General features: G+C 39.2%; 1 protein-coding gene across 6 annotated transcripts in view; it reads right to left on the bottom strand.

The window, feature by feature from the left end:
- FAT1 (FAT atypical cadherin 1) overlaps positions 1 to 14,013 on the bottom strand; it is a 126,951-nt gene that overhangs the window by 64,561 nt on the left and 48,377 nt on the right. For all 6 annotated transcript variants that reach the window (XR_016036509.1, XM_055416455.2, XM_088832718.1 and 3 more), the window contains exon 3: positions 169 to 483. Coding sequence is in view for 5 of the 6 variants with exons in the window: in XM_055416455.2 (XP_055272430.2) it covers positions 169 to 483 (315 nt within the window). In the remaining variant the exon portion in view is untranslated. The remainder of the gene's footprint in view (positions 1 to 168; positions 484 to 14,013) is intronic.

The raw sequence follows: 14,013 nt of genomic DNA, 5'->3' as shown, positions 1-14,013 counted from the left end.
GGCTAAATTTTCATCAGAGAATACAACCTTGTCTTGAATAATTCTAAAGGAAAATGATTTATCAAAAATGAAAGAAAAGTGGCAAATAAAGAAATTTAATTCTTAAATTTCCCCAAATCAAGAGCGTACAAGCATGAATATATCATACATAATAGAATTAACACATACCTGTTTTAGAATTAATTGAAAAAAATCCCTGTGGATTTCCACTTGTGATTTTGTATGTCAGCTTGTCATCAGAGCTAGAGTCTGGATCAAATGCCTCGATCTGGACCACAGATACATCCTTGGGAGAGTTTTCCATTATTTCCGGATAATAAACAGGCTCCGACGTCTGCGGAGCGTTGTCATTCACATCCTCCACCTCTATGTAGACCTCTACAAAGGAGGACAGGGGCACCACGCCCTGATCAGAGGCGTAGACTGTCAGCCAGTAATGAGAGGTCGACTCGCGGTCCAGTCGATCTGAAGTCTCTATGACACCTAGCAAAGGAAGAAGAAAAGCATGAAGCAGAATGTCAGCAACAACAATCTGTCACTGTGGGAAAGTGTCAGCCTACATGACAACTCTGACTTATGCAAGTCTCACAGCAAAGCCATCTTAAGCAAATGGTCTAACCTCTCTGTGCCTTGGTTTCCTCCTCTATACAATGGGATAACAACAGTAATTTGATTAAATGAACTAGTACACTTACAATGATTAGAATACAGCACTCGGCACATACCATCACTCTTATAGAAGTTTCTGTCATCATTAGTATTAGGTGCCAGGCACCACATGGAGTGCTTTACAAAAATTATCCGATTTAAGTCTCAAAACAGCCCAAAGAAATGAATGGGCAAATATGGTCTCTTAGGTCCTGAAATCCTTTCGTTTCCTTCAACAGCCTTAAACAAATGGCAACACGATCAAGATGCTACAAACATCTGTGCTCTCACCATGTTACAAGAGCCATAGGGGCAGAGACAGCCTCCTTGTCAAATACCAGTTTACATGGCACGTTACTTTTATTATTTATATAACTGTTTATTAGATGAATGAACAAGAATGAATGTAATTCTTAACTGAACTTGGTACAGAATCGTCCTCAAATGGACCCAAACTAGGACACATTTCTCATTAAATCAACTAGTGAGAGGCAGAGCTATAAAATTACAAAGATGACAGTTAGAATGTCTGTAACATTTTGGCCCAGACCCTGAAATCACTCATAGGCTTACTTAATCTCAGGATGATTAACAGCGGAAATATCCGTTTGTCTTGAGCAAACCCCACCTTTTTATTCAATGGTATAATCTTGTCATTTGGTTTTCCCAAAATACACCACTGCATTGTTTTCTCTTGTGGGGGGGGGTGGTGTGTGTGTGTGTGTGTGTGTGTGTGTGTGTCGCTCAGTCATGTCCGACTCTTTATGACCCATGGACTGTTTCCCACTGCATTGTTTTCTCTTGTGGTGTGTGTGTGTGTGTGTGTGTGTGTGTGTGTGTGTCGCTCAGTCATGTCCGACTCTTTATGACCCATGGACTGTTTCCCAAAATACACCACTGCATTGTTTTCTCTTGTGGGGTGTGTGTGTGTGTGTGTGTGTGTGTGTGTCGCTCAGTCATGTCCGACTCTTTATGACCCATGGACTGTTTCCCAAAATACACCACTGCATTGTTTTCTCTTGTGGGGTGTGTGTGTGTGTGTGTGTGTGTCGCTCAGTCATGTCCGACTCTTTATGACCCATGGACTGTGTGTGTGTGTGTGTGTGTGTGTGTGTGTGTCGCTCAGTCATGTCCGACTCTTTATGACCCATGGACTATAGCCCACCAGGCTCTTCTGTCCATGGGACTCTCTGGGCAAGAATACCAGAGTGGGTTGCCATTTCCTTCTCAGGGACTGAATCTGGGTTTCCTGCACTGTAGGCGGATCCTTTACCATCTGAGCCACAGCAAAGAGCATCACTGTGAGTTAATGCTACTTTCAGGGTTCAATATGATCCAGGTTGAACTCTGGAAATCCTACAACTCTAGAATCCCTAAAGTTTCCCATTGAATGCAAAATGCTATGGAAAAAGTAACAAATATCAATTTAATCTGGGCTCAGAAATTAAGCAGTATTTATTTTGACCAAATACACATCTGTATTTCTTATTTTTTGATCACTATGAAAATTTAAATATGTGCTTATCTGAGGTTATTAATATAAAAAAAGACCTCCTGTTTTTAAATGTTAAATAATTATAGCTAACCCTCCCCGAAAGGTTTCCAACTTATAAAGAGCAAACCTAAATATTAAAATGTGAAGTGGATTATCATAAAATGAATATGTATTGCTATTCAGAAGCATTACGACTACTGCTTCATTAATTCTTAGCAAACCCTCAAAATGGATCTCCCCCTAAAACTATAGAACAAAGACTCAGAACTCTTAAATAAAAAAGGAGCTAGCTGGTGTCTGTGCAGCAGATAAGTCAAACATGTTTTCCTTTTTCTCTTGTCCAAACATGAGTCTATGCATACTGAATCTGTTCACTAAATTAGCAAAATGATATCTGTTTTTAGCCTGAAAGAAGAGTGCCCTTAGTAACCATGGGAAAGTAATCTTTTCCAGTTTTTCTTTTTTATCGCTCCCATCAGTTGATACAAAGGACACCGGGGAATAACTGAATGTTCTAAGAGGATTACATAAACAAATGAATGCACAAATGCTTTTCTTGTTTCTGCCATGTCATGAAAATGTAACATAATTCACTTGGCAGGTGAAGCATTATTAGAAAATTTCGAGACAGGTACAAGGTACTTGCATTCATCTCTTTTGAATTCTAATCCTCAACTAGTTCATTTTAAAAACTGTGTCTCTCAGTGTCATTTGCAGGCATTTAATAACAATAATTAGGAAATGTTTTGTCCATCTTTACCATATATCAGGCACTATAACTATCTTACAGGCATTATTTTATTCACTCCTTGTATCTAATCTTCCCATATATGTGGTGTTGCTGCTGCTGCTGCTAAGTCACTTCAGTCGTGTCCGACTCTGTGTGACCCCAGAGACGGAAGCCCACCAGGCTCCCCCTTTCCTGGGATTCTCCAGGCAAGAACACTGGAGTGGGTTGCCATTTCCTTCTCCGATGTGTGAAAGTGAAAAGTGAAAGTGAAGTCGCTCAGTCGTGTCCGACCCTTAGCGACCCCATGGACTGCAGCCTACCAGGCTCCTCCATCCATGGGATTTTCTAGGCAAGAGTACTGGAGTGGCTTGCCATTGCCTTCTCCGATATCCTCATTTTGTGAATGAAAATCTCAGATTAAAAGGGATGAGGCTTTCCCAGGGTCACAGGAAATGGCAGAGCTGGAGTTCAAACACCACGAATCTCTGACGTCAGGTACCAACAAAATCCCATCAGTCTTACCGTTAGTATGACAAAGGTGCAGTCAACCAAATTTACTGTGAAAACCCTGAAAAGACAAGTCAATGCTATTCTGTCCATTTTTTTGCAGATCAGTACTCAGAAGGAGTGAATTAAGTGTTCATTCACATACAGTAGGTTTGTTGTTTTTTTTTTTACTGTCAGGGTAGAAGGAAAAAAGAGACAGAAAATACAAATACATTATAAGATTTAAATCACAGACAAAAACAGCTATTGATTTTCCATCCAGTTCCACGTGGAGTCTGGTCAGAAAGCGTCCAGACTGCAGTGTACATGCATGAGACGGATGCTTCGGCTGGGAACTGCCCTCTCTCCCAATCAACCTAGCAACTGAGGGAGACCCTACATGTCTGTGCCTGACTGCTGAGCCACAGTCTGGAGGGAAGGTGTCAAGGCCCAGGGAATCACCATATGTTACCATCAGTTCAAAGTGAGACGCCAAAGTCACTCTACTCAAATATGGGAGAAACTAGAATTGCGTGAATTAGCAATTAAACATGCCTAAGTGAGACACTCGGAGAAGGAAATGGAAAGGAAAGGAAAAACCCACTCCAGTATTCTTGCCTAGAGAATCCTGTGGACAGAGGAGCCTGGTGGGCTACTGTCTATAGGGTTGCATAGAGTTGGACACGACTGAAGCAACTTAGCATGCATGCTTGCATTGGATAAGGAAATGGCAACCCACCCCAGTATTCTTGCCTGGAGAATCCCAGGGATGGAGGAGCCTGGTGGGCTGCCGTCTATGGGGTCGCAGAGTCGGACACGAATGAAGCAACTTAGCAGCAGCAAATGAAATACTCAGGTATTCATATTTCATGAATTCCTGGACTATATATCTTTATGTATGTTTCATATAGTGACTTCTGAGATGTTCATGTTTTAATGTATTTTATTATACCCTTGTAAAAGAGCAAAATTAATTAATACAGCTGATAGGTAACTAAAAAATAAGGTGAATTTTTAACTTCCAAAGGGAAAGGAGGGCATACTGAATAATCTCTTCTTTAAAAAAAAAAAAAAAAAAAAGCTCTGATAATAATATGAGTAAAATTGCTATATTTATAATAATTTAATAGTGTAAGGATTTACAGCATGTCAAGGACTTCATTAGGTGCTTACATGCATTAAATCATGTAAAGAACATAGGAATCATTTGATTTTCTTCCAAGCTTCACAAACGAGGAGGCAGAAGTTTAGATAAAGTAAGCAAATGGCCCTAGCCGTAAGAGCGATTGAGAAGCACAGTGATTACGGAGTCAGTCAACAGTTAAAGAGGTGGAACTGAGATGTCAATGAGCCAGTCTGATTCCAGAACTTTGTCTTGTCGCCATCAGGCTACACTGTTATCATTAGCCACAGATTCACCGTCACACACAGCACCCCAGCAAGGGTGCTGGGGACCACGGACGTGGGTAGGGGCTGCCACGATGAGAGCCCACAAGTAGTTTCCCATTGTGGAGGTAAGAGTCTTTCCCAAACTTCAAGGACAGTAACGCACAGAAGATTCCAGGGCCCCGCTTAGTCACAGAGGTCCAGGGTCCAGTGCCTAAGCACTACTTTAATTGCAGATTCTAATTCGAACCACTGTTCTAAAAGCACGGCGTAGGTGGGAATAGACCATACTTTGGCAGAGAGATTTTTGCAGAGAGTTTATAAGAGTCCAGAGTAAGGTACCTCCTCAACCAGAGGCTCATCGGAATCTCATTTATTCTTTATAGGCATCCTGGTTTCTGAGACAACCAACAAAGCAACTGCTTACAAATCTGGCCAGGGCAGTGTTTATGCTTTCTGTCCTTACCCACTTACTCCTAATTCATCTTCAGCCATCATTTCAGTTCTTGTACACTTGTCACCATTCTTCCCCCATCCTTCCTAGAGCCACAACTGGCATGCAGAGATGGCTCTCTTCTGTAACTTATCTTAATCCATTCAAAAGAAACACATTTTCAAAATTCCATCATGAAGACGTCTTCATTAGTACCTTTGACACAAGAAAACGGCAACCGAAGACTCTCAGGTATTGCTGGAAGTGAATCGACTTACTGTGATCCTTCTCAAAACTATACCCAGTCCCATTCTTCCCAGTCCATGATTGTCTACCAAACCAGCTTTCAATAGCTCCTACTTGTCTGCACACTGGGTTATAAATTCACTTTTCCTGAAACAACCAACAGAAACTATAAATACTTAAACTCTGGTTTTAAAGAGATTTTTTAACACACACCCACAATAATACTCCATTTTATTTGGCACATATATACATCCATACGCTGACTTCCAAAGATTTCCCTCTTGTCTTCAAATACCTCCCTCTCTGCGTCTATTTTTTTTTCCTTTTTCACTTTCTGGAAAAGCAGCAATGGCATGCAACCAACTAGATGATCTGTAAGCCTGGGCCGGGAGAGACAAAGAAGTGACAGCCCAGGGCTGCCGCAGAGCTCCCTGCAGCCAGACAAGATAATCGGTGATGTACCAGAAAAAGCCAGTGAGATGGCTATGGTGGAAATGACACCTTTCTTGTCAAAAGGTTACAGCGCAGAAGCAGCAGGCAAGGTAAGGACGCTGCTGTGTGATTCGACACTGCATTCTGAGCACAGAAGACAAGTTCAGACAAGCTTGGTATATATGCGCCATCCAGCAATGTTCTCGGCTTTAATGAAACATGACGGAAGCAAGAGATGCCTAGTTTTTCCAATCTCAAGAATATAAGGAAGGCATTTTCAGGGGGAGTTTGTTAAAAGCTGAAAATTTTGAAAGAAGCCGGAAATCTGGAGCTATTAAATAAAAATATTTATCATTCCAAACATACTCTCTAGGATTTCAAAACTACCACCAGATGTCACTATGGAAACTGATTTTAAATGTGCATACAGCGGAAAAACAGAGCTGAAGGAAAAAATACAATGTTACTGTTCAAAGAGCTTGACCCATGTGGCTGAAAATACAGCTCACAGCAAAATTTCTTTCTAAAAGGTTTCATTCATGTCCATATATTTAAACAGGCCAATGATTAGACAGGCAGTGATGGCGTCTTCCTTACACGGTCCAATTATTCAAAGGCTGTAGGGTACAGTATTAGTTGCTCAAGTAAGTGGCCCAAAAGTAAATAAAAGTTTCCAAAAATAACTACTTTCTGCTGCCCATCCCTGATGGCTAATGGCCTGTTAAGTTGAACACTGGCCTTGGACAGGAACGGCCAGCAGTCTCCCCAGCTGCCACCGGTCAGCAAGATGCTTTCAACACAGCAATCTTTATGGCAAAAATAAAACAATATGTAGTCACTATAGTGCCCAAGAGCTTCCCTGGTGGCTCAGAGGTTAAAGCATCTGCCTCCAATGCGGGAGACCCGGGTTCGATCCCTGGGTCGGGAAGATCTGGTCGGGAAGATCCCCTGGAGAAGGAAATGGTAACCCACTCCAGTATTCTTGCCTGGAGAATCCCATGGACGGAGAAGCCTGGTAGGCTACAGTCCACGGGGTCGCAAAGAGTCGGACACGACTGAGCGACTGAACGGAACGGAACGGATAGTGCCCAAAATAATTTAACTGATTCAAAGTTCAATGGCCAGAGAGTACCTTTTCTTCCTGGAGTTTTCCTATTCTCTTGGTTTAACAAGTGTTGGCCCCATATCAAGTTCTAGTGCCAAAGCTTTCAACAGAACCATGCTATTTCAGCTTCTTTAGTTACTCCAACTAAAAAATATTATAATCAGCAACAATTTGGCAACATAAACTTGCAAACCCTACCCTCATCTCTGATATACCATATCATCACACCTTTTTATTTTTTAAACTTCTCTGCAACCAAGTTTATGGCAGCAATTGTATGAAAAGCTTCTTAGTCAACCACCAGAAAAACTTCAACTGTAATTTTTGTTATTTTCCCTGAAGGCAACAAGGGGTTGACCGTTCTTTTCTCCACTTCTATAGTCTCATTATAAACAGAGTAACTTTTTTGGAACTAAATGTTTTCTCAAATGTAAAAATAATACTCTCTTAAAAAGAACACCGATCTTCTACAGACTAGAGATACAACAGCTATACTTCTGCAATTAATCTGCAAATGGTTACTCCATGTTTTTCCGCTCATTATGGAAAAATCAGAAGTTGCTCAACTGTCGTATTAAATAGCAATGTGCTATAAGGCATTTGTCTTTATATTTATAGAGTAAACGATAAGCTCTCTCCTAAAAACTATACCTTTTGAGGGCATGGATTTGCTGCCTGTTCAGGGCTGGTAAATGGGTGCTTATTAAGGATGTGTTGAAAAACAGATGTTCATCAAAAAACAAGGTAAGTATGAAAAACAAGCCCCAAACAAGAGTAACTTAAGGAAATATGACGGCTAAAGGTCATGTGGGGTCCTGGGTAGGATCCTGGACCAGAAAAAGCACACTGGATAAAAACCAAGAAATGGAGTAAACTATGGGCCTTAGTTAACAAGAACATATTGATAATAGTTCATTAATTATAACAAATAGACAATAATAGGGGAAACTGTGTAGGGCAGGGGACTATATGCGAACTCTGTATTAGCTGCTCAACTTTTCTGTAAATCTACCAAATTTTTTCAAAAGACGTCCATCAGAGATAATGAATATGTAATGTTTCTTCTTTAAGTGATAAAAACTTTTGAGTTTTGTTTTTAATCTCATTTTCATTAAACAAAAGATTCAGACTGATAATGTTATTAATACGATACCTTGAGACCCTAGAGTGTCCATAGAAAAATCCTTGTTACGTTGGGCTAAAGATTTAAACAGCAATCCAATTATTTATCTGTTTACATTGTAATTTCTAAATTTAATGTAAATATAAGAAAGATCTGTTATCACTCAAGTTTTGCCTTGATAACATTCACGTGCAAAGGTGAGAAAATGAGTTTCTTGACATAAAAAGCTCTATTTCTGAAATTTAACCACTCTTTAAAATGACTGCACCAATCTGACAAGCAACAGTATCTAACAAATGAAAACTCTTTAGTTCTTTTAGAAACATTAAGTACAGTAGATCATAATATAAATATGTAATATGTCTATATTTAATGTTCCTGCCTGTTTTTGCATTAGTTGGCAAAACGGCATAGTTACTGCTGACTAAAATACAGGACCAAATGAGATAAGAGTCTGCTAAAGGCATTTCAGATGCTAAAATGGCTATACAGTCCACCTAGGGAATGACATAGAAAAAATACTTTTGGTAGTCAAATAAAAGTTTCATACTTCCTTTCACCTCAAGTATATAAGATATAAGATATTAGCATGTATTTTTACTGGTGTTGGTAAGTATAAAACATAAGGAAAATATAGAGAGAGTCATGGTTAATAGTCTTGCAGACAAAAATTCTCTGCCAAAAAAAAAAAAACTTAATACTTCTAAAAAGTGAGTAATACATAATTAAAATTTTAAATGCTCAAGACCACACAAATAGGATAAATATCCCATGCTTTTGATAAATTAAAAAAAAGTCAAAATGAGTCCACTAAGAAGCAACCCCCACAGGCCAAGCAAGCCCCTAGGCAGCACATCAGCATATAGCACAGTCCAATGTGTACCACTCTGTCTTCTCATGGCTAAAAAGAGTAAGTCCTGTCGCAAAGGTGAACAATATGGTACCTACTGCGACCATCATCCAGTCTTCCCAAAGCAAGAGCTTGCCGTGTTATTTTGTGAGAAGCCATTTGTGACCAGGAACACAGCAAAGTCAAGTGAAATGGTAATGATGATGGTGATATTATTATAAAACAAATCCATCTATTATATAGAGTTCATGATACACTAGCTATGATTTCAAGTATTTCTCAAATCTTTTCATCTTTACAGAAACGCTAAGAGGTGGGTAATAGAAACTCTAAGAAGTGGGTTGTTAGTTAAACAGAGTTAAATAGAGATGAGGAAACCATGTCTATTTCAGATGAGGAAACAATGTCAGCCACCTGCCCAAAGTCACACAATTAAGCTTATTACTGGTGGAACTGAGGCTCAATCCCAAAGAGTCTGGCCCCAGCCATTCTGTGATACTTCTGAGTCTCTGGCTGTGTCCTCTGATTGGAGAAATACACTAGGGAAACAACACAGCCTGCCATTTCCTGGGGAAGTCCTGTCTTCAACGGAACGCATAAATGGAGGGACCCTGGTTCTGCTGCTTTCCCAGCATCTGGGGATCTAGGTAAAAGATCTGACGCTGCAAAAACCTTGCTGTTCTGCGTCATTAAAACATTAAGCATGCTTCACAGCATCAGGACAAAAAGGGGACGTGGCTCATTTATGATGGTACATATGACACAGCTTTAAAAAGTGGTACGTCTGTGAATTACAAGGAATAATGTCAACAATACACAGATTGAGCAAAAATATAAATCTTTATAAAACTGTATATATAGAATACAACCTTGATTTGGTTTAGTTCTATTTCAAACACCAGAAGTACAAATACAGAAGTATATGCCCAGTGTGGGGGGTGGGGGGCATGGGGGAAGGTCCAGAATAAACAAAGCGACAGGGGGACAATAAAGGAAATCGATGAATTAAAAAAATTTTTAACTGTAAATTTCCATAACCATGAATTTTAAGTTATGCTTAAAATGCATACAATAAAAAGCCAAGTCAAACTTAAGTACCAACAGTCCTTTAAGAGTTTTGCTAATATAACCTTCTTTCATTTTCTCTTTACAGCTTAGATATACTTTCATCTCTTTCATTTAATCTGAGTCAATGGATAACTGACAGCTTCAATGATTTAATATTCAAAAGTGTTTATTAATATATATGAAACTACTTCCAGTGTCAGATTGAAGTACAACTGTATGAAACAAATTACATTACAATGAGAACTAAACAAACAAAAAAGACTACTTAAAAGTCTTATTATATATAGGAAATTATATAATTATATTGCATTGAATTAGATTATAAGTTAACAATTAAGGAAAAGCTTCTTATGCAGTAACTGTCAATCTGTTTTTTCATTATTTAGATTGCCTATTTAAATCATTTTAATTAAACTGTATATCTATCAACTCTTTCAATTAAAACTGCTGCAATAACTTTAAAATCAGCTGAGGAAGCTTTTTGACTTGCCAACTTACTAAAACATATTAATTAAAGTTCATAATCAGATTTTAAGCATCATGTTTCAAGTCCAGGGATTGCTTTAGCTTTGAAAAGAATCATTCCCATGGCAAGCCCTGCTAAATCATGTTTTTATGCTTTGTGGAAAATGGTTCCAAGTTCTGATTTCCATGTCAGAATCATTAATATTGTTAATGAGGGCTTTCATGGATAAGCTCGTTTAAAAAGGATCATCCCTGGGTATCAAAGGTATCATCTGAACATATACAACTGCGATAAAACTATGACCACCAGACAGTCTTTGGAGGGATTAAGATCCAGAGGATGCGTATCACATACCAACGGCACTGCTTCTAGCAGTTTGTTTCTCATTTTAAAAGGTTTTCAATTTCAACATAGATTACTTTTTCCACCTTACAGTTATTGGATGCACACTCAGCATATGGTTTATATACGCCATTTTGTTGAATCCTTACAATTATTCTGTAAGCTGGACGGCCTCTCCTCATCTTCCATATGCAGACTCAGAGGGTTAGAGCTGAAAAATCACTGGACTAAGGCGGAGTCTGGTCGGCTGCCGTCTATAGGGTCACACAGTCAGACACGACTGAAGCAACTTAGCAGCAGCAGCAGCAAGGTCATCATCATAGTACAGATTCATCAATGAATTAATTAAAGAATTCCCTTAGTCTTAGTCATCTAAGCACTTACATTCACTAACCAGTCTTAAGACTCAAAAGTTGAGTAAGTTACCCAACCAGTTGCGGAGCAGAGAGAATCCAAAACCTGGCTGACTAGTCCACAGCTGAAACTCACAGCCACCAGGGGGCTCCCTTCTGCTTTTCCTGTTCTTACGGGGTGAAGAGATGTGATTTAACAGGCATCGCCAACTCTTTGTAGAGTTCTTTTCTCATAAGCCTGGGAAGGTGATCTTCATGGGCTTTCCTGGTGGCTCAGTAGTACAAAGAATCTGCCTGCCTATGCAGGAGATGCAGGTTTGATCCCTGGGTCAGGAAGAGCCCCTGGAGAAGGAAATGGCAACCCACCCCAGTATTCTTGCCTGGAGAATCCTATGAACTGAGGAGAGCCTAGCAGACTACAGTCCATGGGGTCACCACGAGTTGGACATGACTTAGCGACTCAGCAACAAGGTGATCTTCATAAATCTATCACCATTGATAGAAATAAAAAATCAACACATCAAAAGTTTACCTCACCTGCCCACAGTGGGAGGAATGAAAATAATTAAAGTATAAAGGATCGAACCGTGTCTCTTTTGTCTTCTGCATTGGCAGGCGGGTTCTTTACCAGCTGAGCCACCAGGGAAGCCCATAAACCCAACTAAATGTGGGCCAAATGGATCCCCACACAAAGTTCAAGGATCCCATGTGACAGTGTTTAGGATAAAAAAGGATAGAAAAAAGAATTCACATGGTTCTATATCCATCGAGTTAGTAAATTTATCATGTCATCTTGTTACACAGAAGTGCAGACTTTATTTACATTAAATGAAGCATAAAGTTATAGGCGTTGTAATTACTGAATATCACTGTAAGAATATCACAACTGAGTTAGTTGTGAATGTGCTGTTATTAATCTTAAAATATTGAGAGGTAGAGATGGAGTTCTAAATCTTAAAAGCAAGTTGTAAACATTTTGTGTCAGATAAAAACTGATTGTTTTAAGAAAACCCTCCTTTGGAAAAGAAATCTTGGTGACATCTTAATCCAGACTCCAATACTTAAGAAAACCTATACCAATATCCAATACTCCAATAACAGATTAAAAAAAAAAAACTGTACAATACTGGTTTCATCAAAAAGGATTTACTATCGTTTAAGGTGGCCTGGATCTTGCTAGAAATTATTCTGGAACCTGGTATTACTGATTGATACCTTCTTTCAGTCATTCAGCAAACACATGGTTCCTAAAATGGCCAGGCCTAGAAAGAAGTACTAAACAAAGAAAAGTAAAACAAATTATTATAGGGAAGGTAGTTAAAATAGTAATGTATTTCTTCAAACTGCCTTTTTGAGAAGGGCAACATAGTATTTTAATGACTAATTATTGGAACATTTCTTTTCTATTATTTTATCTCGTAAAAAGTCATGCAAATCCATTTTTAGGTTATCAGTGCCTGACTGAATTTTAGGATGCAAGATGTAATATATGATTTTTAAAAATAAATTATAATATTAATTCCATTTTCTGAGAAAAGATAGGGAGAAGATGTATATATACACTAAGACTGGCGGATTACAGGGTAAGTGAAATTTCTCTTCTTTGTGTTCACATTTTCTAATTTTTCTACAAGAACTACATATGTCTTGTATAAAAATACTTCTTTAAGCCCATATGTATAAAGGATCAATGCAAAGTGTATCAACTAGAATTAATTCTAGTACAATTTCAGAAATGTAAAAGCAACCTTTAAAAGTCAAGAGTGACTTCGAGGTTTTCTTAAGCCGGGGAACAACTGCCTGAAACACTTGTACGGCAAAGTGTCCTCCAACATGGAGAAGACAAGGGACTATTCAACGATTCAAATGTCAGTTGAGAGGACTATGCCTCATGCCAAACTCCTTAACGCACTCCCTTGCTAAAGAAGGAATGGAATGAGATTCCTGGGCTACAGTCAAGTATTACAGTGGCCACTGTATAAACACAGCTCTTTCCAAAAGAGACAGTTGTCTCCGGGGTCCTGGAAGGCACCGGGCTGGGAGAAGAGCAAGTGTTCCTTTTCCCCAGGTCTGTTTAGGTTTCCAGAAAACAGATTCTAAACACAGAAAAGTGCAACTGCTGCTGCTGCTGCTAAGTCACTTCAGTCGTGTCCGACTCTGTGTGACCCCATAGACGGAAGCCCACCAGGCTCCCCCTTCCCTGGGATTCTCCAGGCAAGAACACCGGAGTGGGCTGCCATTTCCTTCTCCAATGTGTGAAAGTGGAAAGTGAAAAGTGAAAGTGAAGTCGCTCAGTCGTGTCCGACCCTTAGCGATCCCACGGACTGCAGCCTACCAGGCTCCTCCATCCATGGGATTTTCTAGGCAAGAGTACTGGAGTGGCTTGCCATTGCCTTCTCCTTTTCTTAAAATAAAACCTGAGACCCACATGCAGTTCAGCTATGCAAAGGGTACATGTGTTTTACATGATCTGAATCCTAGTTGAAGCAAATAAAAATCCTTATACTGTATAAATCCCCCCTTTTCCTAGCTACTCCCAGGCAGCATTTTCCTTTACTTTTGATCAGTGAATGAAACAAACCTGTTTCTCTATTAAATTCCATTTTAATAATAAAGCAGTTTTCAAGTTAAATTCAAATTAATGTACAAACTGAAAAGCTATAATTTAGAGGCAATATTCAGCTACTTTTAATACCCAATTTGCTACCAAACCCCAGTTTCTAAAAGAACTCACAATGCAGGTGAAGCTAACCTAGCTGCAAACTCACTCACTGCCACTAATAACTTAGGATAAACTGTGGGTAAATTGTGTTTTATGCTAACAAATTAAATCAAACACCTATAAATAAT

The sequence above is a fragment of the Moschus berezovskii genome, chromosome 26 (assembly GCF_049115385.1).
Source record: "Moschus berezovskii isolate FMDL1 chromosome 26, NW_MosBer_1.0, whole genome shotgun sequence".
Taxonomy (NCBI): Eukaryota; Metazoa; Chordata; class Mammalia; order Artiodactyla; family Moschidae; genus Moschus; species Moschus berezovskii.
The sequence above is the reverse complement of the archived record's forward strand: the minus strand, read 5'-3'. Positions and strand labels throughout refer to the sequence as shown.